The 24,184-nt window shown below is 46.5% G+C and overlaps 2 protein-coding genes and 1 long non-coding RNA gene across 3 annotated transcripts; 1 reads left to right on the top strand and 2 right to left on the bottom strand.

The window, feature by feature from the left end:
- The first annotated feature begins 376 nt into the window (after positions 1-376).
- On the top strand, positions 377-3,698 carry LOC111258417. Its single transcript, XR_002678992.1, has 2 exons — positions 377-515; positions 778-3,698. It is a non-coding gene; the product is annotated as an uncharacterized LOC111258417 (long non-coding RNA).
- Positions 3,699-19,193: 15,495 nt separating this feature from the next.
- LOC101773500 (putative lipid-binding protein AIR1) lies at positions 19,194-20,129 on the bottom strand. The gene has a single exon (XM_004983663.3). It carries the CDS (start codon positions 20,044-20,046, stop codon positions 19,552-19,554), a length of 495 nt encoding a protein of 164 aa, XP_004983720.1. The 5' UTR covers positions 20,047-20,129; the 3' UTR covers positions 19,194-19,551.
- Positions 20,130-22,838: 2,709 nt separating this feature from the next.
- LOC101784992 (cortical cell-delineating protein) lies at positions 22,839-23,537 on the bottom strand. Its single transcript, XM_022822767.1, has one exon. The coding sequence runs from the start codon at positions 23,509-23,511 to the stop codon at positions 23,065-23,067; it is 447 nt and encodes a 148-aa protein (XP_022678502.1). The 5' UTR covers positions 23,512-23,537; the 3' UTR covers positions 22,839-23,064.
- Positions 23,538-24,184: the final 647 nt, after the last annotated feature.

The following is a 24,184-nucleotide window of genomic DNA, read 5'->3' as shown; positions in this document are numbered from 1 at the left end:
TGTGCACATTCATCCAGCCAGGTCACATTAATCACATTAGAAGTTGTTTGATTGGTCGCATGAGTACGTATTATAAACAAGTATCGATATTTATTTTATATTGCTATAATTTAATAGTCCTTAGATTATATTATTAAGGAAAAAGTCCATTTTTGGCCATTGAACTTTAACCTCGGTTTGGTTTTAACCATCAAACTTCAAAATCAGATATCTTTGACCACTCAACTGTGCAAACCGTGTTTAATTAGCCACCTACCCTTATTTTGACTGGTTTGAAGCGGTTTTGACTGACACGTTGGATTCTTTGGCCATGTCACCTTGTTGACTTGGATGGGGCTCACATGTCAGGCCTTATCTCTTTCTTATCTCTCCCCGACGACAGCTCGTCCCCCAAATCGAATCCACTGGAACCCTAGAACATAAGCAGAGGGCGGCGCGGCGGCGCGACTTGAATCCGTCGGCGGCGAGCATCTTCGGCGCAAGCGGAGGACGCAACCACCTCGCATGAAGCACGGGTTAGTTGTTCTCTGGTCCGTTTGCTTTCGTTACCCTCTGCACGGCGATTTGGATTGTTTATTCGATTGGGTTAGTTGGTGACAGATTTTTTATGTGTACAATTAGATTGTTTATTGCTTGGATCTGGTGCATGTGGTCTTGATAGTGGTTGTTTAGTTGTTCTTTGGTACGGTTTGTTCGGCAGTATAAACTAGGATTTGACAATGTGAGTTGTTTAATGGAAGGATCTGACAGTGATGTTTTTCATGCTTTTGTTTGTAGATGCATGTGATATAAAGTAGGAAGACAAAGATGGATGTGTTGGGCACATTACCAGTGCGGTTCCATTTCAATGGAGAGTTCATAACCTCTCTCAGAAGAGTCTTTTCTACTGTGGTGGAAAGGAAGAGATCTCATACATAGATAGAGACAAAGTGTCTCTGCCTGAGATTTGGGGTCACCTGAAGGATCATTGCAATGTCCAAGATGGATCTCTATTGCATTGGCTATATCCTGGCAAAGATCTGATTAATGGGCTTCGTGTACTAGTAGATGATACATCATGTATTCAGATGGCAGATAGCATTGTGGAAGGGGGAGTGGCAGAAATTTATGTTGAGACCCCAGAACCTGAAGCTGATGATGATCTTGGACATGAATCACCTAGCAAGGTCACTGCATTGACTCAAAGCAAAGAGAACAGAGAAAGAGATATTCAGTTTATCAGAGCATAGTACAATCCAAGTAAGGTGGTGAAGCAAAATGTAGTACCTAAGGCATCATCTCAACCTTCAGTGGCACAACTTGTAGGTACTCAAGGAACAGGTGATGGCAATCAATCTTAAGGGCTTCCACATGAAGATTCAAGTGACAGTGAAAATGATAGTGACTACTTACCGGGTGATGAAGCATCATCTGGGGAGGATGAGGAAGCAATAGAAATAGTTACAAAGTTCAAACAATTCAAGACAAAGTTGAAGGCTGGTGAAGCAGCAAATCTGGATGATGTAGTACTGAGATACCCAAAGAAGTGTCAACCATGTATGAGATAGAAGATGATGGTAATGCTACTTCATATGAGGACAGTACCGGTGAAGAAGATTTAGTAGAAGTGCTAAGTGAAGGTGAGGTTGTCACCAAGAGAAGTAAGTATCCTAGATACAACAAGAAGGATCCAAGTCCAAAATTTGAGATAGGGATGAAGTTCAGTGGGAAGAGGAAGTTTAAGAAGGTTATCACCAAGCATGACTAATGATAGTTGGGATTGGTTTTGTGATTTATTATTTAGAGACCTTGGTGTTGGTGAAGGAGATGACTGGGTGTTCATATCTGACTAGCAGAAGGGCATTTTAACAGCAGTTTAGAAGTGGGCACCTAATGTTGAGCATAGGAATTGTGCTAGGCACATATATGCTAATTGGAGGAAGAAACACAAGAAGAAGGAATGGCAAAAGAAATTTTGGGCCTGTGCCAAGGCTCCTTGTGTTACTTTATTCAACCTTGCTAAGGCTAGATTGGCACAGTATACACCTGCAGGAGCTAAGGTAATTATTAATACAGATCCTCATCATTGGAGTAGAGCCTGGTTCAGGTTAGGTTCTAATTGTGACTCAGTAGACAATAATATGTGTGAGTCTTTCAATAAGTGGATAGTTAAAGCAAGATTCTTTCCTATAATAACCATGCTGGAGATAATTAGAAGAAAAGTCATGGTTAGGATTCAGAGCAACAGATCCAAGTCACTGAGTTGGAACACAGTCATATGCCCTAACATCTTGAAGAAAATAAATTCCTACATTAGCCTATCTGGTGTTTGCCATGCAATATGTAATGGCCAAGATCAGTATGAAGTGAAACACTGGAATAACAGGTTCACTATGGACCTTCAGAAGAAAGAGTGTAGTTGTAGGTACTGGCAATTGTCTGGTTTGCCCTGTCCACATGCCATTTCCTGTATATTCTTCAAGACAAATACACTGGATGACTACATTTCTAAATGCTACACAGTGGAGGAATTCAACAAAATTTACAACTATTGTTTGATCCCAGTAGAAGGTATGCAGAGTTGGCCTCAATCAGATAGGCCACCCTTACAAGCTCCTGGTTATGTTAGGATGCTAGGAGAGAAGGAGAGGAAAAGGGAGTCAAATGAGAAACCAAAAGTAGGAAAAATTTCTAGAGTTGACACAGTCATCAGATGTAGGAATTGCAAGCAGATTGGCCATAATAGGTTTATTTGTGACAAAAGCTATGTTTGTCAATACATTTCCTTTAGAGATAAACAACATCATGTCCACATAGTTCAGAGATAAACATGGTTCACATATCATTCATCAGGCATGCTGGCCAAAACATAAAGAACATTTTTAGCTGAACCATTTGTTCCAGACTACAACTAGCACAAGCACAACACAACACTTAATCAGGAACTTGTACACCACTAATTCCTTCTCCATCCTACAAACTCTATCCCTCATAGCATCACTCTCTTCTTCCTTTCGTGATGCATTTGCTTCCATCTCTACCTTCAATGCTCTGACTTCCCCTTTGTGCTCCTTAACCATGAGAGTTGCATCACCAAGGCGATCTCTCAACTCTCTGTTCTGCTTTGTTAGACCCCAAACCAAAATTTTCAGATCACGAAGCATGTCCTGGATGAACTCGGGATAGGGATCTTCTGCCCAAAACCAATAGGAGCAGCCGCCAGCCTGTGGGTGCCTCAAATCAAAACAAGATTCAAATTCAAAGACAAATCAACAACTCTGGCACAAATTTGGACAAATGTACTCACACGTCAACAGTAGCAGGTGAATTAGCGTCGCCCTAGGTTAGCGCCGCCTTCTTCCCGCAATAGCACATCGTCGAAGGCGAGTAAAATAGGGTACCCTGCCTGTAAGGGATTGGAGACCCCTCCCCAAAGTTCCTTGCGCATCCATCGAGCTGCTCGAGCTCCACGACCTGGCCATGGCTCTCCACCCCTCCGCCCCTCTCCTCTCCAAACCCTAGCGTAATGGATTCAATTTGGGGGACGAGCTGTCGTCGGGGAGAGATAAGGAAGAGATAAGGCCTAACGTGTGGGCCCCATCCGAGTCAGCAAGGTGACATGACCAATGAATCCAACGTGGCAGTCAAAACTGCTTCAAACCAGTCAAAATTGGGGTCGGTGGCTAATTAAACATGGTTTATACAGTTGATTGGTCAAAGATTCCTAGTTTTGGAGTTTGATGGTCAAAACCAAACTGAGGCTAAAGTTCAATGGCTAAAAATGTGCAGCTTCGGCTGCGGCTGTGGCTGCTGCTTGAAATGAGTTGCAACTCACCAGTTGTTGTTGCTACTGACTTGCAGCCGCAGCTGCAACTAGCACGGCTGTTCCGAGCAGAGCGAATATCACTTAATATATACTAATCATATACTTGATACACTCATTAGCCCGTGGCCACCTGCATCCAGCGAGCCAAGCCCCAGGAAATGGACCCTATATGCGTTTGTAGTAAGCCTGGCTCGGTGGTGGCTTTTGGCCCAGCTGAGCTGCAATGGGTTGTGAGCTTTGAGAAAGCTAAAAGCAGTTTGGTTGAAACAGCTGTGAAATTGTAGATTTGATAACAAATGTCTGTAATGCCCACAAAGGTCCGAGGGACTGCTGATATGCAAATTGATTGTAAAACACTATATTGTTTACTTACTGGCATGTAAATGACTATTTTACAAAGGAAAACTTAATTTTTAATCAACAATTATTGGCAAGGCTTTGGTGGGTCCTAGAAGAATTAGCAATAGTTCTCGCACATGACACAATGTTTATTTGCTAAACTACACCAAGTGCGGGACCCACGCTACATTAAAATCCTTTATCTTATCTCATCGTCATCTCCGTCTCTCTCTGCTCATTCCACTCATCGGCTTGATGCGAGCGGAATCCCTCCCAATTCTCTGTCTACAGCAACACAAGCAACAATTGTTTGATGTAATTGGCACCATCGAAGATCAAATCGACTTCTCACCACCTTCTCTTGATCTTGCGCCTCACCCTCTAACTTAGTAGCAGCTCGGGGGGTAGAGCAGGCAGGGGAGGCGCCGCTTTCGCTCCTGCAGCTTGCACCGGGGATGAGAGGAGCCGCTTCCGCTCCAGATGCGAGGTCCCACCACTAGCTTTCTTCTTCTCTCCTGTTCTCTCTCTCATCTTTCTGACTCTCTTGTTCTTCACCCCCGATGCAATGCCCCGCCACCGGCCGTGACTGCTGTGCGCCCCGGTCCAGCTGCTGGTCACCGCATGTCACAACCCATTTCAGATAATCAACCGGTGGGCTCAGTGGGCTGTGGGCCACTTTCGGGGTACTGTATCTAGGCTACAGTATGCGCGAAAAACCCTATAGCAACCGGGAGTAGTAGGGAGTTAGTCCCATACCGCTTGCTGGTGGTTGACTGAGCCAACTTAAATAGCCAGGTCAAGAACATGTAGTAACTCCGGTTGCAACCTTTTGGTGAAGCGAGGATGAAAGCACAAGAGAGTTACGCGTAGGCGGGGCCCATTCAACATGTAAAGTGGGTATGAGCCATGTGTCGGGCTTGGGTCGTTACATAATTCTACCCCCTTAAAAGAATCTCATCCCGAGGTTCAAAACAAGAGCGGAAAGGAGACGAAGAGATGATAGGAATGTCGATGAGCAACATAGAGACACAAATTTTGTCGATAACAACATGTGTTTAAGAACATGGTAGATTAAGAACTTTGTAGTTTGATAAAGTCATAACACGAAAGATAGCACAAGTAGATATCGATAGGGAGTTGGTCCTAATGAGCTTGTAGATCTTTTTAATTTGAAGGGAGAAAGAAAGAAATAGTCATCATAGTCATAGAATTTAGGATATAAACATTTTTATTGGCAGCTATTAAAGATCAAAGAAACACCATAAGAAGATAAAAAAGGCATGTTCTTGGTCGTTCCACATAAAAGAAGTTTGGTAGGTTAGATGATGAGCACACTTTGGCAAGAGAGTAAGATGTTATCCATAACGGGAAGGAATTGGTTCTATAAAAATTGATTTCATGGGAGCAAACTATTTTCTTATGTGCAGCCATGGTCCCTAGTCTTGACAAGGTTACTCCACAACTCACTTTAACATCTTGGCTCTACGGTAGCATTTTGGCTTTTCCAAATTCTTGCTCATGGTTATTGCTCATTTTTAATTACATGAGTGCAGATGACAATTTGACAAGTGATGCAAGTATTTGAGAATAATGTAATAACTCTCTTAACAATTATTAACAAGTGCTTATGGTTTGATGCATATGGTGCACACATATGATGTCATAGATGATATGGTGCACATGTCATGTTGTGTATGGGATGATGATCTTTGTATGACATACACACACACCCCCTTGGTGCACATGCCATTAAGTAATATATGCATGTCATGACACATTTCAATATTAAAGTTCAATGCATTGTGCAATGGTGCAATGCATTTATGAGATGGTGCCGGTGCAATAATGCAAATTGCATAATGTCATGGTGCATTTGACATGGTTCAAGATGATGGTGCATACACCATGATACACACATGATGACATAGATGGTATGATGAAAATGTCATGGTGTATGTGGAATGGTGCTCATGGTATTACTCATACACGTGATGCACATGCCAATCTCTCAATGTATATGCAATGACATAAAAAATGAGAGTGATGTTTAGTGTAAATGGTGCAATGCAAAATGTTGCAAGGATGCACATGCTCATGGATGTTCTTATAGTGCACATAATTATTCTATGATAACATTTTTATTAGTGTGAGCAAGAATTGGAGCAAGGCATAGCCTAGGATATTTGTGGCATACCTACAACTTGCTAGGCGGGCTATTATGATGGTTTTCTATTTGCACACCTAGTACAAGGGTAGTTAGCCATAAACCAAGTTATATTACTTAAGGCACACTACACGGTCTAGTTAGGTAGAGTCATGGTTATAGGGTAAAAAAAATTTAAGATGATGTATAGACTTCTTCGTTCAAGAATGAGGATAATTTTTTTTAAAGGTCACTATGTCACACATGGATGGAAGGAATATATGAAACTAAAATTGGTAGCCACTAGCATCATTAGAAACGTTTATCAAAGAACTACGTGGAATTTCAGGATATGCTAGTAATTTGAGAATAAGAGCACTGTAAATATTTAAGATCAAGATGTTGCACCGGTGAGTTTTTGTAGCATGTAACAACCATACACCCGAGCACCAGCGCGCACCTAGCAGCACAACCATATGGCTGCAGCACACATGGGGCCCTAGGTTCCGTCGTGGTACTATGGGTCACATGGCATGACACCACCACAAACAAACCACCAATGACAACTAAATGTCACAAGTTACTAAAGAATGGATTATTGTTTCAAGATTTTGGACAGCTAGGAAGTGATATATTTAGCAAGTGAAAAACTTGATGATGAGGTAGGTACATACTTGTTGGTAACATGAGAAGTTGGAATAGCTCATGAGGAGAAAATTGGACAACAAGTTTGGAGAATTTCTATTGGTTTTGGATAGCAAGGTGACAAACACATAAACATGCACGTATGCTCAAGAAAATTATTATCACTAACACACATAAATATGGATGCAACATGAAGATGACTAAATTACCACAATTCTAACTACACGTTGTTCTCACATTCATCATTCACCAACAAATTCAGCATGCTGATCCAAAAGGTACATGGTGTAACTCGAGGTAAACAACAATACATATGGCCATTGCTTGTTAGAAAATTCAGCAAGCACGCAGAATCCAACACATGAGAGGTGACTACTCTATCTTCTTCTTAACTAGATATGATATATTGCAAAATTAGAAAATAAGTCTTGAACAACATATAACATAAAGAAATTATGCTTGCTGAAATTCCCAAACCACAACCTTCCATATGCAATCCACGAGTTATATGAAAAGAATCTAAATTTTTATACAACAGCGAACACTCATTCTCACTCACGTCTAGTCACTTTCTTACCTTAAAAACCTTAAAACATTGTTAAGAACTCAACCTTAACATTCATTACCCGCAAACCTAAATCGTATATAGGCTATCTAGGTTGGCCACTCTTCATTACCACCTATAGGCCAATATCCTTATATGAAAAACTATAATCATAGCATCTTGAGATAGTATGTAGAAATTTTAAGGGAGAGCGGACCAAAGTAAGATGAGATATAAAGTGATTTTGCAAACAAGGGTTGGATAAGAAACAAGAACTCGGAGTAGCATTGAGATGGAGGGACATTCCCTACGTACCATATATGATAGATAAGAAAAGTTAAGAATAAATTGACACATTCAATTGGTTAAGCATGAGGAGAGAATAACTCTAGGATAGGTAAGAAATAAAATAGAATGATACACTTAGAAACTAAACACTTTTAAGTGGTACAAGTAGGACATTAGGTGTAGATTTATCTCTCTTAATTACCTATCTAACTAAGCTAACTAGGGTTCTCTCCATAACCTAGATCTGATGCCATTCTGTAAGGAACTGCCCAAATTATCTTGACTAAACTGAGTTATCATCTATTGATCAACCTGACTTAATCAAAATAATGCCGGTAGTGCCTGGTATGCGCCTGTAACATCCGTGAAAATCACCAACTAAAATCACCCGTGAAAAATCGCTTTCAAAATCTTTTTACCGCTGAGCTCCCGAATATCGAAAACTTTCCCGGCGATTTCGCCGTTCCAGCACCTAAGCCGACAGCCATCATCTTTACCCGTGCCCGTAAATCTCGCCGCGTGCCGTCGTCAAGCCGCCACGCGCGTGCTCCGACCGCGTGCCGCAATCGCCGCCGGTTCCCCCTCTTTCTTTCTCTGTTTCCTCCCTCTTTCTTTCTTTTTCCTCTTCCTTCTCCTTTCTTTTTCTTCTTCTTCCTCCTCCTTCCCTCTCCTCCTCTCTTCTTCTTCCTGGCGCCACTCCTCCCGGTTCCTGGCGCCATTTCCTTTGAACCCCCCCACCGGCGCATTTACTCCTCCCGGCGCCCACGTCTCCCTGGCGCCACGCCGCCCGGCCGCCTCGGGCCGCGCCCCGCCGCCCGGCCGACCCCACCTCCGGCCCCGCTCCGCGCCGGCCGACCCCACATCCGGCCCCGCTCCGCGCCGCCCGACCCCGCCTCCGGCCCCGCTCCACGCCGCCGGCCCCTACCTCTCCTCCGGTGCCGCCCGCCGCACGCCACCGTTGCCGTGCCGCCCTCCCCGCGACGCCCTCCTCCGGTGCCCGAGCCCCTACCGCTGGCCCAGCCTGCCCGGCCCCCACCCCCACGCCGCACACCGCCGGCCGCCCGGGCCCCCAGCGCCGGCTGCCCCTTGCCGGCCTATAAAAAGGGCCGCTCGCCCGGCCTCCCTTGCCACTCCACCACCGCCCAGCTCGCCACCCCAACCTACACCACTCGCCAAGCACCGCCGCCACCAGTACCTCCGCCGCCCGAGCGCCAACCGCTAAATGAGGATGTGCGTAGACTATCGCGCACTAAATGAAGTCACCATTAAGAACAAGTACCCCCTGCCCAGGATAGATGACCTATTCGACCAACTAAAAGGAGCCAAGTATTTCTCCAAGATAGATTTAAGGTCCGGGTACCATCAGCTCAAGATCAAGGAGAGCGACATCCCGAAGACGGCCTTCGTCACCCGTTATGGTCAATTTGAGTTTACGGTGATGTCCTTTGGATTGACCAATGCAACAGTTTATTTCATGAATCTCATGAACAAGGTGTTTATGGACGAGTTAGATAAGTTTGTTGTAGTCTTTATCGACGACATACTTATTTACTCCAAGAGTGTTCAGGAACATGTACAACATATACGGGTGGTGTTAGAAAAATTGAGAGCCCACCGACTCTATGCTAAATTCAGCAAGTGTGAATTTTGGCTTGAGAAAGTGACATTCCTTGGTCATATCTTGACCGCGGAAGGAGTCGCAGTTGACCCGGAGAAAGTGGAAGCCGTCTCCAACTGGCAGCAACCCACCAATGTTAGTGAAATCAGGAGTTTTCTGGGTTTAGCTGGGTATTACCGGAGATTTATTGAGGGATTTTCCAAGATAGCCCGGCCCATGACAAAGCTGCTCAGGAAGGATAAGAAGTTCACCTGGACCGAGTCATGTGAACGGAGTTTCCAAGAGCTGAAGAAGAGGTTGACGACAGCCCCAGTATTAACCTTGCCTGATATCCAGCGAGACTTCGTCATCTACTGCGATGCATCCCGACAAGGATTAGGGTGCGTCCTCATGCAGGATGGGAAGGTTGTGGCATATGCTTCCTGACAACTTAAGCCTCATGAACAGAACTACCCAACCCATGACTTAGAGTTTGCAGCCATAGTGCACGCCCTCAAGATCTGGAGACATTATCTCATTGGGAATAAGTGTGAAATCTACACCGACCATAAGAGCCTAAAATACATTTTCACGCAGCCCGATCTGAATTTAAGGCAAAGGAGGTGGTTAGAGCTGGTAAAAGACTACAACCTAGAAATCCACTACCACCTCGGCAAGGCTAATGTTGTGGCTGACGCCTTAAGCCGGAAGTCCTATGTACCGCCCGGACCTGAGAATGCCCGCCTACAAGAGGAAATTGCCCGGTTAAATGTGCACATAGTTCCCCAGAATACTAGCCGCAAGCTAAGTGTTCAGCCCACCTTGGAGGATAAAATCCGAGAAGCCCAGAGTTCGGATCAGGACTTAGTAAAGATCCGCAAGCAGATCGGAGAAAATAAAGCCCCGGATTTCAGGGTGGACGACAAAGGGACCCTGTGGTACAAGGATAGAATTTGTGTCCCCAAGGACGGAGAGTTCAGGTAGACCATCATGGAGGAAGCTCATAACTCGGCATACTCCATTCACCCCGGATCCACCAAAATGTATATGAACTTAAAGCAGAGATACTGGTGGAATGGAATGAAGGCGGACATAGCTCAGTTTGTCACCCGTTGTGATACTTGCCAAAGGGTCAAGGCCGAGCACCAGAAGCCAGCCGGCTTGCTGCAACCATTGCCTATCTCGGTTTGGAAGTGGGATGAGATTGGCATGGATTTTGTGGTAGGCTTGCCCAGGACTCAGAAGGGAAATGACTCCATATGGGTGATAGTGGACCGACTCACTAAAGTCGCTCACTACCTACCCGTACGGACTACATACGGGGGAGAAAGATTAGCTCGACTCTACGTTGACAACATATTGAAGCTGCATGGTGTGCCCAGCCGGATCGTCTTGGATAGAGGAACTCAGTTCACCTCTAGGTTTTGGAGGAGTTTGCATAAAGCCATGGGCACCAAATTGGATTTTAGTTCAGCTTATCACCCCCAGACCGATGGCCAAACAGAGAGGGTAAATCAAATTATGGAAGATATGTTGAGAGTGTGTGTCCTAACCTATGGTAAGGATTGGGAACAAAGTTTACCCTATGCAGAGTTCTCATACAACAATAGCTACCAAGCCAGCCTAAGCATGTCACCGTTTGAGGCCCTTTATGGTAGAAAGTGTCAGACCCCTTTGATGTGGTCAGAAGTAGGAGAACGCTCCCTAGTCGGACCAGCTTTCATCAAGGAAGCAGAAGATCGTGTGGTAGAAATCCGAGAGAAACTGAAGGCCGCACAGTCCAGACAGAAGAGCTACTCGGACAAGAGGAGACGGGTATTATGCTTGAATGAGGGAGATTTTGTCTACCTCAAGGTTTCCCCGATTCGGGGTACTCGAAGGTTTCAAGTACAAGGAAAATTGGCACCTCGGTATATTGGACCTTACCAGGTGTTAAAAAGAGTTGGAGCCGTAGCTTACCGTATCCAACTGCTTGAAGAAATGTCGGATATACACTCGGTATTTCATGTCTCCCAGCTGAGAAAATGCTTGAGAGTACCGGAGGAACAAGTACCGGTGGAGACAATAGACCTACAAGAGGACCTTCGGTATCTAGAAGTGCCCGTCAAGATTTTGGACACCGTCACCAGAAGGACAAGAAATACAGCAGTCCGGATTTGCAGAGTACAATGGAGTAGACATGGTGAAGAAGAAACCACGTGGGAACGTGAGGACGCGTTAAAGAAGGAATTTCCCCACCTTTTCAGGACTCAGTCGAATCTCGAGGACGAGATTCAATTTAAGTGGGGTAGGTTTGTAACATCCGCGAAAATCACCAACTAAAATCACCCGTTAAAAATCGCTTTCAAAATCTTTTTACCCCTGAGCTCCCAGATATCGAAAACTTTCCCGATGATTTCGCCATTCCAGCACCTAAGCCGACAGCCATCATCTTTACCCGTGCCCGTAAATCTCGCCTCGTGCCGTCGTCAGACCGCCGCGCGCGTGCTCCGACCGCGTGCCGCAATCGCCGCAGGTTCCCCCTCTTTCTTTCTTTGTCCTCTTCCTTCTCCTTTCTTTTTCTTCTTCCTCCTCCTCCTTCTCTCTCCTCCTCTCTTCTTCTTCTTGGCGCCACTCCTCCCGGTTCCTGGCGCCATTTCCTTTGAACCCCCCCACCGGCGCATTTACTCCTCCCGGCGCCCATGTCTCCCTGGCGCCACACCGCCTGGCCGCCTCGGGCCGCGCCCCGCCGCCCGGCCGACCCCGCTGACCCCACCTCCAGCCCCGCTCCGCGCCGGCCGACCCCGCCTCCGGCCCCGCTCCGCGTCGCGAACCCGCCGACCCCGCCTCCGGCCCTGCTCCACGCCGCCCGCCGCCGGCCCCTACCTCTCCTCCGGTGCCGCCCGCCGCACGCCACCGTTGCCGTGCCGCCCTCCCCGCGACGCCCTCCTCCGGCGCCCGAGCCCCTACCGCTGGCCCGGCCTGCCCGGCCCCCACCCCCACGCCGCACACCGCCGGCCGCCCGGTCCCCCACCGCCGGCCGCCCCTCGCCGGCCTATAAAAAGGGCCGCTCGCCCGGCCTCCCTTGCCACTCCACCACCGCCCAGCTCGCCACCCCAACCTACACCACTTGCCAAGCGCCGCCGCCACCAGTACCTCCGTCGCCCGAGCGCCAACCACCGCCGCCTCCACCGAACCACCGCCGGCCGCCCCTTCCCTATCCGAAGCTCCAAGGTATCGGGCAAAATGGAGCCCCCACAACCTCCTCTAGCCTCTCCCGCCGCCTCCCCTCGCCGCCGGCGAGCCTGGGCCGCCGCCCCAGGCCGGCCGCCCCTCCCTCCCATCTCCTCTGTTCCGGTACAGAGAGAAAGGAAGAAGAAACCCCTCCTTTCCGATCTAACCCCAAGGAATCTGTTATTCGCGAAACAGTCCTTCCACCACTCTCATAAATCTATTCGCGGATAAGCCCCTCCACCTCCAAAAGTATTTACAAATAGGTCCCTGGTTTATTATAAATCAGTCCTAAACCTCCGTTTAAGCCCCTAATTCATGTTTAACCCGTCATTTCATGCGCCAAACTTCCTCCAATTAATTCCAAATTTCACCACTTCATCCTCCAGAACACTTTCGCCGATCCATATCCAAATTTCCCAAAAATAACCTTTGTACCTATTTTCTGTTCACATTTTCTGTTCGGAGCTCACGGTTAAAAACCGATCTTTCTTTTATTTATTTGTGTGTCCGTTTGTGTGTGCCGTAGATCGCGGATTGCCCGAGGAGGATCCCGAGGAGGAGTTTGACCGCGAGCCCGAGCCCGACGATCAGCAGCACGAGCCGGAACTCCCGGAAGGCTTTGAAGACGGCAAGTCCAATCTCACCCTTTGATGCATACTTAATACCTAGTTTTTCAAACACAACCTATTGACCTGTTTTACAAAATGCATATTATTTCATCGCAAGACATGGTTGGATAGCCACCCCTTGATTGTTATGAACATTCCTTGTAATCCTATGGTTGTCTCTGAATATGATTCGCTCTATTTGGTCGATAGCCACCGCTAGAATGCTTAGGAAATTACTACTCAAATACAATCACCACTACAATTATGTTTTCGAAAAATAAACGTGTGTGTGTGTGTGTGTGTGTGTGTGCAAATAAGGAAAATGACTTTCTGGGTTCAAAGGAAAAAGGATGTGTAGACAGGATGGATGGGTATTCCTTGTGTGGGATGCCAGGGTGTTGTGCTCGTACCTTGGTGGTTGAGCAATGTCGGGAGATATCCATCTTGTCGTGGTTAAGGACCGAGTTGATGTGTCATCTTGCCTAATTCCACCATCGTGCAACCACTCGACCGTTGTATGGGCAACGGCTTAGCATAAATCCCACTAGCTGAACTGTTAGTCTTCAGGGGTGCTGGTGAGCAACGGGAGCCCATGGAAAAGGAATAAGATCTTGGTGACTTAGGTCCCGGTTACGGTCTCGTGAGCGAGCCGTGAACCCCTTGGGTGCTTCCGTGAGGGCTAGCCAGTTTTGTTAAGGTGGGTAATGGCTTTGTTAGGATCCGCACCGGCACTAAGGTGATCGTGCTGCGGTACCCTACTTGTGGGAAAAGTGTACAACCTCTGCAGAGTTAAAACCTATCCGGGTAGCCGTGTCCACGGCATTGGACGAGTTACGGCTTGGTCACATAACTAGCACTTGGGCATGGATGGTGTGTGTGTGTGTGGGTTGCATTTTGGAAGAGTTCGGCAGTCGTGCCGTGCGCTATGGCGGACGGGGAGTCCGATAGCGATAAAAACTTGGATCCTTTGTGTAGGATCAACCCCACTCTTTGTTCGGTTACTAAAGAAAAGCTTTACAAAAATTTGCTTGAAAACGAGCCTATGCATGTGTTGAAAAATCTAGCTTTATTGCAAATAAACTCTAGCCTATCCTTGTTATATCCTGTGCATATCTTTGCTTGTATCCCCCTCCGTGGATGGGGTTGGATTTGTTGAGTACATTCGTACTCACCCTTGCTTCATTACCACAGAGGAAGACCCCGACTTCATCGCCGAAGACCTTGAGTAGAGGTTGTGTCCGCACCCAACGCTGCCTGTGGTGTTGGCCTTTCCAAGATGCTGCTACTGCCGTGTAGTCCCGAGTGCTGTCTTTTGGCAGTCGCTTGGTTAGCCGCTGTTGTTTATTTACTTCTTATCGTTGCGTGGCTCTCACGCCCACTCCCTCGGGAGTTGTACGGTAACTGAATTATCTGTCGAATAAATGTGTTATCAGCCTCCTGGGACTGATATTTGTATCACATTTAGTCTCTACTTATGTGGGGACGCTTCAGCGCCTCGAGCATCGCCTAGGAACAACTCGCATACTGTTTTTACATCATGGCAACCATCACAAGGAAACATATGAGAGCAAATTTAAACTTTGGTTTACAAGTCTTGATCATCTTACAAAAATTTCAAAAATTATAATTACAACATATAACAACTAGAACATAAGAGTTTTCATCAATTAAAAGGGAGGTTCTTATTCAACTTAGATGCAGCCTAGGTCTAGTGCTATCCTATCATGTTTTTCTTGGATTGAGAGTTAAATTGCAGTGGGAAGATATAAAGTAATAAGGTGCAACAATGATGTCCTTGCCCATAAGACAGCACCTGCACAAGCTTAGAGCAATTTCCACCATCCATCCGCATTGCCGGCTCCGGTGGGATGAACATGGCAATCACTCATAAGAAGCATACCTGCAAAACAACTTAACGGCAGCACCGTAAGTACATTGTGTACTTGCAGGACTTATCCATAATACTATACATTTGGTGGATGCATGAGGCTTGTCAAATTTTAACATTAGACCATGAAAATGCAAGCATAATTTATCAAGTAAATAAGCAAAAGACATGGCATCTACATTTCTATATCAAGCATCAATACAATTGCATAAGTAAAGTAATCATGTAATTATGAGCTCAATCTTCCATGAACTCCATAACGGAAGTCTACATTGGAGCGAACCTCAGAGAGCATGCTCAATGACCGAGAGCGCGGCTATTGCAATAGATTAAAATCCTGCAGGGGTGTACAACTTTTCCCCCACGAGGCGCAAGACCAATGACCATACCCTTGGCCTAGGATAAGTGTTGATTCATGCACCCAACCGTTCACATACCCACATCCGGCTATGAACGAACAACCAGAAATGTATAGATGCACCGGACACGGCCGATCACACCTCATCCCATCCCGCGCTGAATCCAGTCAAGGCAAGGTGCGACTTATGCTACTTGGCTTACCATTCCCATATTAAGTACGTGGTTTGTACAGAATAGTGCTCAAGAGACCGGCGACCAAAGAGACGGGCCTTAATTGACTCAAGCAAGCCTAACCATTTGGATTCCACTCCCAACATGGTCCTACACACTTGCCTAAGTCTTGAATCATCATTAAAGGGTGCTCATCTTTTATACTTTCTCATCTACTAAGTATAATTAAATAATCATCCAATTTCTCGCGAGTGGTGGTGAACTTGAGACCCCTCGACTTCTACCGAGAACTAAGCGTGGCTAAGCAATTATATCGAGATTTCTAGCATTCATACTTTTACTAAATAATTTGGGGCTAATACCAAGAGTTGACATATTTGGTAGGTTCTACACGTTGCATATATCTAGATAGAGCTAAACCCATGCACAACCATTAATAAATAGTAGCATTTCACATTCAAAAAATAGAGTTGAGATACATAGGTGCCTGCCTGAGATTGGTGCTCCAAGAATGCAACACTCCGGAACGTCATCCTCTACGAAATTAGATGAATGCATGAATTAGAAAGGATGACATGAATGTATATGCATGTGAGATGCAATGACTCATGAGGGGTAAAGGCTAATATGGTTTGAGGTTATGAAGCAAGCAATCAAAGGTTAGAAGTAGTGCACACAAGCACAACATAGAGAGAAGGCACTAAAATAATAAGCCATACACGTGCATATAACATTCTAAGACAAGTTGTAGTATAAGAAGGTATTTTAGTTGACATATGAACTATCATATAATTGAATTGTCACACCATAAAGCATCAATTGGAGTATTTCTTGATTGTTATCAATATTAAATAATTGATAATGCTCAAGTAAGCTAGCTAGCTAGTAACACTAGTTAACCAACATTAGACAATTCAAGAATTAATGACAAGCTGTAGCATCACATCTGAAATAGGAGTAAAAACATAACTTTCAAAATGAGAAGCTATTTAATCCTGGTACACTTATTAAGGCAAGCATCATTATTCTAATAGTTTATAACATGGAGGTTTCTAATCATAAAAGCATAGCACATTTATTTTAACTAACAAGGAGGATCTTGTAGCTTACATGAGCACAAAAGATTTACTAAGCATTTGCACGAAAACTAGTCCTAGAACAAGGATATCCAAAGTTGTGTCATTGTATTGTCATCTCATGGTAGCTAATAATTAAAGACAACATATCATGGCATAGGTAACTAAAAAGATTGGATTCATGATTTTAGGAGCACTATGAAGTAATTGATCATGCAACAAGCTAGCAAGAATTTATTTAGGAAATTGAAACTATATGAATACATGACTACTTCATGAGTGTTACCAATGTTATACAATATATAAAAGTCCACCAAGGCTAACAAAACTAGATTTCTTCATTTTGGAACACATATGTACTTATTGTGCATTTTACTAATTGACTAGGTTTAAGCAAATATAGCTACAACTGTACCAATCTACACATGATTCATACAAATAAACACTTCTACTAGATGATACATGTCATAAGGAAACTAACAAAGTTGATTTCATAATTTTTAGACTAATAGAGAATTAACTATGCAAACCACAAGATAAGCATGTATTTAATTAAACTGGATATTAAGGTGATGATCTTTGGAGAAAACATATTTTTAACCGGTACTAAACATTCGTGATGAAACTAATAGAATTTGTTTCTTATATTAGAGAATTAATCATGTTTTTAACACCTCATACATAGCAATGCAAATCTTAGGATATTATGAGTGCATAGAAGAATGTAAACTATTTTTTCCATACTAGTACATCAATTCAAAGCATATAATACAAAATAGAACACTTAATTCCTACACAAAACATAATTTTATTCACATTTTACTTCAATGGCAGAACTGTAAATAACTCGTCAAGTTCCCGAAAATGGCATTGCCGGTGATTCCGGTGATCGATTGCAGTGGGATTTGATCTTAGAGCTTCCTTAGATGATGGGGATCCAGTTTTGGGTCATAGCAATGACATGCACAAAGGTTTGAAAGACATGCAACATCAATGAATTTGAGCTTTCATGGGAGGTTAATGGAGAAGCTTCCAATGGAGGAGAGAGGAGGGGGAAACTATAGGAAAACCTTACCAAGGATGGGAAAATACGATTCAGAGGGCCACAAATTGGAGTAGAGTGGCGATGAAGGAAATCGGGCTTGAACTTGATTCACCGGGGTTGGGGAGAAGAACACGAAGAACAACTTGCTGCAGCCTGATCCTTGCATGGGGGAGGTCGACGTGGAGGAGGGGGAGCTCATCCTTGGCTTGCCTAGCTCCTCCTGCTGGCGACGACGCAGGCGAGCAGGTGGAGGAGCGGCAGGAGCTCGAGGGAAGAACGAGAGTAAGGGAGAGAAAGAACGGGAGGGGAGGGGTCTTAGGGAAAAGGGGTGGGAAGGGGGAAACGGCATGGGGACGCCATCCCACACGGCGGGGAGGGGGCACTAAGCACGTGGCATGTGAGGCCCCGCACGACGGACAGCTTGGCAACAGCGAGTAACGGCGTTAAAAACGGATTGGGGGCTGTTTTCGATAATCATCGGAAGTTCGGACCCACCATCGGAAGTTTCGGTAATTATCGAAAATCTTAAGAAAGTACCGATTCGGGGTGCTCAGGTTTTTTCGTGAATTTTTATCGGAAGTTCTGACCTTACATCGGAAGTTTCAATAGTTAATAGGTTGTTTTGGATAATTCGAAAAAGGAATCTAGAGCTCTCCAAAAAATTGTAAAACTTTTCAAGGAAGTAGTATAAATCAAGGGTGGCTCATTTTGTTTGGAACTGGCATCATAGCTATTGTAGGTTTGAAATGAAAATTCTTCCCTGAAGGGTACTTTTACCCTTTTGAGTCTTCGGGTAAGCTGTTTGGACTCAAGATGATCTTTAAAAATCCGGAAAAAACTACTTAAATTCAAGTTTGGAGAAGTACTAATTTATCAAGCAATCCTAATCCTATACTATAGGTTCTACAGTAGAAATCTAAATTTCTTCATAAGGTACATGCTAAAAGTCAAGTTTTTAATTTAATCTCAAGTCTAATGATAAACCAATTTAGCTCAAATACATGCAAAGGTGCTAGAGATGATGTCCATGTATGCTTCATAACATGATTAACTATTTTGGGTTGTTACACCGCAGGTCCATGCTACCCGTCATCGCTGCACCTGCCGACTCGCATTGCGCGGCTGCGCCGTCCCGGCCTGTTTCATGAATCCATGATGGAGTGGTTGGATGTTGGGGAACAACCAAAGGTTGGAAAAGAAAAGAAACGAAGGGGTACATGAACCAGTGGTAGCGTGGGTAACTTTCTTGAAAAATTGGACGTCGTAACCAGTGGAAGCAGGGCGTGGGCTCGTGAAAGCTGCTGCAGAGTCTACCCTTTTGGTTAGCGTTGAACTTTTTGGCAGCATAAGCAGGTTGCGGAAGTTGAACCAAACGGACCCGAGTCTTGGTGCGGCCAACAAATTAGCCGCTTATTGTGCGTGTTACACTGTTTTGATGTCACCAGTACAGAATAGTTCTGCACTGGAACTCTGAACAAGCTTAGAATCCATAAACGAGTCACATAAACCCAATTAATGATCACACTCTTACAAAGAGTCAACTAAGCAACAGTCAACGCGATTTCCTACTACCCAATACTAGCCCACAACGAACGCAACAACAACATAGCAGCACAGGATCTGACGAGTCACACGACGCAGCAAGTACACACGACTCAACAAACAGCGGGCCACCGATCAGGCCCAACTTAAAACAGCGTTCTGGGCTTTCACCTACTAGCGAATAAAGGTCCAATAGTTGCATTGCATGCGCTTTTTTTTTTTGACAAGGGCTTCTCATGCGCTTGTTCACGCCCGCCCGCATCCGCGCATGGACGACGAGTGGTCGATCAGGTCGGGCACTGGAAGCCCTGCGGGACGTTCTTGCCGCAGGAGTTGACGACGACGCTGAGCTGGACGGGGATGCTCAGCTGGACGAGGCCCAGCACGTTGGCTCGCAGCGCCGTGCACAGGCACACGGCCGCGTCCAGGTCGGCCAGCCCGCCCAGGAGCTGGCAGCACGGCTGCTGCTGCTGCGCGGGACTGGACAACGACGGCGCCGAGCCCGCCTGCTGGCCCAGCTCCAGGCTCAGCAGCCCGCCCAGCACGCTCGCGCACGCGCCCAGCTTCAGCGCGTTCACCGGGCACCTGCTCTGGCTGCCCATGCCGCCGCCGCCGCCGCTCGGCGCCCTCGGGATCGGCGGGCACGGCGCCGGCACGGGCGGCGGCTTGGTGCACGGTGAGTAGCCGCCGCCGCAGGCGGCGGCCGAGTGGGTGGCCAGGAGGAGGAGCTGGCTCAGCGCCAGAACGGCGGCGCCACTACCGTTTCTGCGTGCCACTGCCATGGTCAAGTTTGCACTAGGGGTTTCGCTACGTGTCCCTCTGTGTTCTCGATGTTACATGCCAAGTACACACGAGTTCGTGCTCTGGCTGCTACGGCGTACACTGGTGGTATTTATAGGGTACGAGGGGGACTGAACCGTCATTTCGCGAGCGCGTACCGTACCGTCTGATCGCTGCAAGCAACAACCGGTTTGTCTGATCTCGCTACGTTGTCATCGATCAGCATTGCTGGTGGCAAAAATGCTTTGTGATCTTTAGGAATCGAAGATGGGGACAAGGGTCACAGGGGGAGGCGGTTTCGGTCTTTTGGAGCCTTGTAATTCCCTAGCGGTGCGACGGTGACTCACGGTTTGGGAAAAGGTTGTGTGCTGGCCTGCCACTCTCGAGCCTTAAATTGCGCGGCGCTAACGGGTGACGTGATCCGATTACGGCTTAGCGAGGGCACAAACGAGTAATTGGTTCGGCAGCACAGCAGCTCGATCGGTGCCACCTGTCCGGCTGGCTTATCGGTGCGGGCACTGCAGCTTTAATGCCGTACTATACTATCGGTGTCCTCGTACTCCAGCTGTACATTCGGTACTGCATTGAAAGGCCACACTGCTGTAGTGCTGTTCCGTTCCGATGCCTCTCTATCTGACGATCTTTTTGGAATAGTGCGCAGTCTTCTGCGGGCTGCGGCCCATTTCTGACTTCTTCCTTAAACAAAAGAGCCAGTTTTATTATGGTCATTTCAGGCCCATGAGACGAATCCTGAGGCCCACGAGATTAGAATTTTTTGTAGCTCTGGTGGCTCATCATGCATGGATGGCACAGATTAGCCCTGAAATTAATTAACGCAGCAGCTTAGCCAATCAAGATCAATCCTACATAAGCATGGTTTCTGAACTTAACATATGTTAAGGCCACTCTCAGTGAAAAGGTTTCGTTGTTTGATTTCTAGGAGTGCCATATCATCTAAAAATCATTGAGGTGATGAATGAAACTAGATCCCTCAATGCGAAGTTTCATTTCACGATTTTATATGTTAGCATATCATTTAAATCTTTCATCTAAGTGACCAATGGAAGTTGATGTATGTGTGGAGATGAAACTCAAATCCTCTCAATAGAGTTTCATTCAGTTTCATAGCTCTTGGACTGTGTACATCTAGTTTCATCCCATGAAATCCAGTGCCGCTACCTACATGGTATGATTTAATGAAAATAAAATTCATGTGAAACTTGCATCCAGAATTGCCGAGGGTTTTGTTTGCCAATGCGAACATGACTCGGACGTACGGCTAGGCTCGGGCAGCCTAGGATCGAAGGCCGTGAGGTTACGGCCGGCCGGTGGTAGTCCCCGAGAGCGCCCAGCGGCGGCAGTGGCATGCAACCCTCGATCTCACACCCGGCCCGGCCGCTCGGCCGTGAACCAGGCCACTCGATCGCTACCTAGCCTGCACGAATTGAAGGTCGGAGAGAGAGAGACGTATCACGTATATGTATTGTGATGAGCTCACGATAAGGTTGTGATTTCGATCACGGGCTGCATGGATGGAGAGGCCCAGGGATCATGATGGCGCGCGCGTGATTAGCCTAGACGTACGTGAGCTCGATCGTGACCGGTCGCGATCGGGAAACTGTGTACCCCGATCGGGAACAACGTAGATGCACGCACGAATCGAACAACCTGCAGAGAGAGTGTATCGGTGGGTACATGCACGTACACGCCACGCCACTCGGCATTAGGAAGTCGCTCTCAGGCAAAGAATATAATCGATGGATGCGGAATGCCTCCCGTCGCAGATCGCTCGCTAGGCACGCACGCAGAGCAGCATGTGTATAGTAGATCGTGCTGCAGACTGACAGTGAGACGGCACTGAGAAGGAAACTTGTCGTTGGAAGGGATGGATCGATGCGATACGACCTGTGGTGCTTACTTTGGCGCTTGTTGGGTGGGTGTGAGCTAGCGGTGGGAGTCCCTTCACTTGCCGTGTGGCAACAGCCTGCTGGTCAAGGGCGTTGAGGCTAAGCTAGCTAGCTACCTGGCTGGCTGGTTGCTACTGCATCTGTGCATGGCGCAGTATTGGCTCTGTCACGCATGGCCAACATATAGCGAGCGAGCCAATGGTGCTGATCACTTCTTTTTTATTTTTTTACATAGAGGGCAAACTCCTATCCACATTTGCCATTAGGCGTCAAAGGGATTATCTTAATTTATTCGCGGTTCCGTCCTCGAGTCAACTACTGAGATTGACGAGAACGCTTCTTGGGTGAAATAAAGGCCGGAGACTGGTAGAGGCGTCAGGTTATAGAGGCCCTTCTTCTCGTCCCATATGAACGATTATGGATCCAGGGGCGAGAACACCGTCAGGTACTCATCAGGGTTCGCTGGTGCAATCCACGACTCACGGCTGCAACAAGAATACAGGAGAGGGCCTCTGTAGTAGGATCTGACGACTCACGGCCGCATCGATTATTGTTTTCACGGGTTCGATGGGTTGGAGTTTTGAGCGAGACCCAGGATTTTCTATACCTTCCTGTTTGGGCTCGTGTCTCGAAACGGATTTCTCTGGGGATGTGTCCCGAGCTAGAATAGAGTACACACGCGCGTGTGCATTTCTCGCGCAATGAGAGCTACAGGCTCTCCAATCCTCTTCCAAGCGTGTGTATAGTGACACATACACGTGTGGTGTGCGAGTCATGCCGTGTGCATCCAATTTGTACCCTCTAAAAAAAGCAATAGACTTTTTCATCGGAGACAAGCGCACAAGCGACACAAACATTTTTATTTGACATCATATATAGCGCGTAGAGATAGACACGCGTGTACAACCGTACCCAATCTCTATATCTATACTACGGGACGTTACGGCTTACAAGTTGCTGCACAAGAACAGTTTGGCAGTTGCCACACGTAGACTTCGCATGCGTGCAGGAACTTGTTGGGCCCGGACGGGAGCTAGTATACATAGATATCACGTAGTACGTGGCATGCATGGATGCACGCGCACGGCGCACGTACTCCATATACGTTCAACTTCAATTGGCCGGGCAGATGAAGCCGGCGACGCGGTCCTTGTGGCAGTAGTTGAGGAGGAGGGTGAGGTCGACGGGGATATCGAGCACGATACCAAGGACGTTGGCCCGGACGGCGAGGCAGAGGCAGACGGCGGCGTCGAGGTCGGCGAGCCCCTGCAGCAGCGGGCAGCACTGCTCGTCGTCCGGCACGCCGATATTGAGCCTCAGCAGCTGCAGCACGTCCGCGCACACCTCCAGCTTCAGCGTGTCGATCGGGCAGCTGCTGCTGGAGTTGCCGCCGCCACCGCCACCACCACCGCCGCCGCCGCCACCGCCACCACCACCACCTCCGGACGGCGGCTGCGGGTAGGGGGTCCCCGGCGACGGGCAGGCGGATCCGCACCCGCTCGAGGTCGAAGCAGCGGAGAGGAGGGTCACGGCCAGGAGGAGCGCGAGCCTCGGCGCCATTGCGATGCGAGCTCTGCAAGCAGTGAGTAGGGTCAGAGCCAGGTGTGTGGCTTTATCTCAGGGAGGCTGGAGCGTGGCTACTTATAGCCGCCGGTTCAACGGGACTGTGTGTCGCGATGCATGCATGTGAGTGCACATCGCGAGGCCAGCGTGAGCAATCATGTACAAGCGTGATGATGGACGATCATGACGGGTGCTCCTGTATGCCCCGTCCATCACCCGTGCTCCCGCGAGCTAATATTTTTAAAATTATTATACTTAAAAAATAAAGAAATTAAATTTCTAGCTAATAATTAATTTTTTACCTACTGCTCTCTATTTTTTTCAATACTCCAACGTAATACCATGTGTACTTATCTTTATCCGGTTGTTATTAATTTTTAATTAGTAATTACTCTATACATTTTTTCATCCACATTCACACTTTTTTTTATTTTCTATCACACCTCCATACATTGTGTTTAGCATAAAAATCAATATTTTCATCACTTCCTCATATACATGTATAATGATCTACATGATGAAACTTATCATGCGTATATACCTTAACTTAGTATTTCTATATTAACAGTGACATAAATAGGTAATTTAGAATCATATAGTAGTTTAATTTTGGACATTTCTGTATGATGCATATGAAGATAATTATATTAAGATTTAGGTGTTTACTTAG

The sequence above is a fragment of the Setaria italica genome, chromosome IX (assembly GCF_000263155.2).
Source record: "Setaria italica strain Yugu1 chromosome IX, Setaria_italica_v2.0, whole genome shotgun sequence".
NCBI lineage: Eukaryota > Viridiplantae > Streptophyta > Magnoliopsida > Poales > Poaceae > Setaria > Setaria italica.
Note: the sequence above shows the minus strand (reverse complement) of the source record. Positions and strands in the feature narration are given on the sequence as shown.